General features: G+C 16.5%; 1 protein-coding gene across 1 annotated transcript in view; it reads right to left on the bottom strand.

Annotated features, from left to right (window-relative positions):
• Positions 1-377: 377 nt before the first annotated feature.
• PGO_003280 (variable surface protein) overlaps positions 378-644 on the bottom strand; it is a gene marked incomplete at both ends in the record, with an annotated part of 1,229 nt that continues 962 nt past the window's right edge. Inside the window, one exon of the mRNA XM_028691284.1 lies at positions 378-536. Within this exon, the coding sequence (XP_028547085.1) occupies positions 378-536 (159 nt within the window). The remainder of the gene's footprint in view (positions 537-644) is intronic.

The following is a 644-nucleotide window of genomic DNA, read 5'->3' as shown; positions in this document are numbered from 1 at the left end:
AGAGTATTTCTTTCATCAGTTATAATACACACATTCTGTGTGTCAATATGATTATTTCGTAAATATTTAATGCATTAAATTTAATTATAAATATTTTTAAATATGTTGTTATGGAACTATTAGTTATCAATGAAAATTTATTCATTTTAAAATGATTGCACTTTTTAATAATAAATATATAAATTATATTGGACTATAACAAAATTTATATATTAATTACTTAATGTAAAAAGAATTAATATATATTTTTCCTTTTTTTTTAATAATATTATAATATATTTGTTCTTTTATTTATTTGTTAATTTATATAGTGAAATGCCTACTAATTATGTTATATTATTTAAAAAAATTTAAATAGTATTTATTTTATTTTTTTTTTATAATAATAATTTAGAAGTTTTATATTGTTTGTCATTTAATTTATTGTACTTATTTTCATATAAACCAATTAAATTCATATGTTTTTTATTTTTTTTTTTCATTAGCTTCCTTAACGCCCTTGCTTTGGGCTGTAAAGATGATCCAAAGGGAGTGTACTGTAAATAAAGTTCCATTATAATATTTTTATGAGTATATTATATTTTTCATATAGATGTTTTAACAAAATAAGCAAAATATATTGTATAAAAACATATACTAAAAAA

This window comes from Plasmodium gonderi, assembly GCF_002157705.1.
Source record: "Plasmodium gonderi DNA, contig: Pgo-contig_397, whole genome shotgun sequence".
NCBI lineage: Eukaryota > Apicomplexa > Aconoidasida > Haemosporida > Plasmodiidae > Plasmodium > Plasmodium gonderi.
The sequence above is the reverse complement of the archived record's forward strand: the minus strand, read 5'-3'. Positions and strand labels throughout refer to the sequence as shown.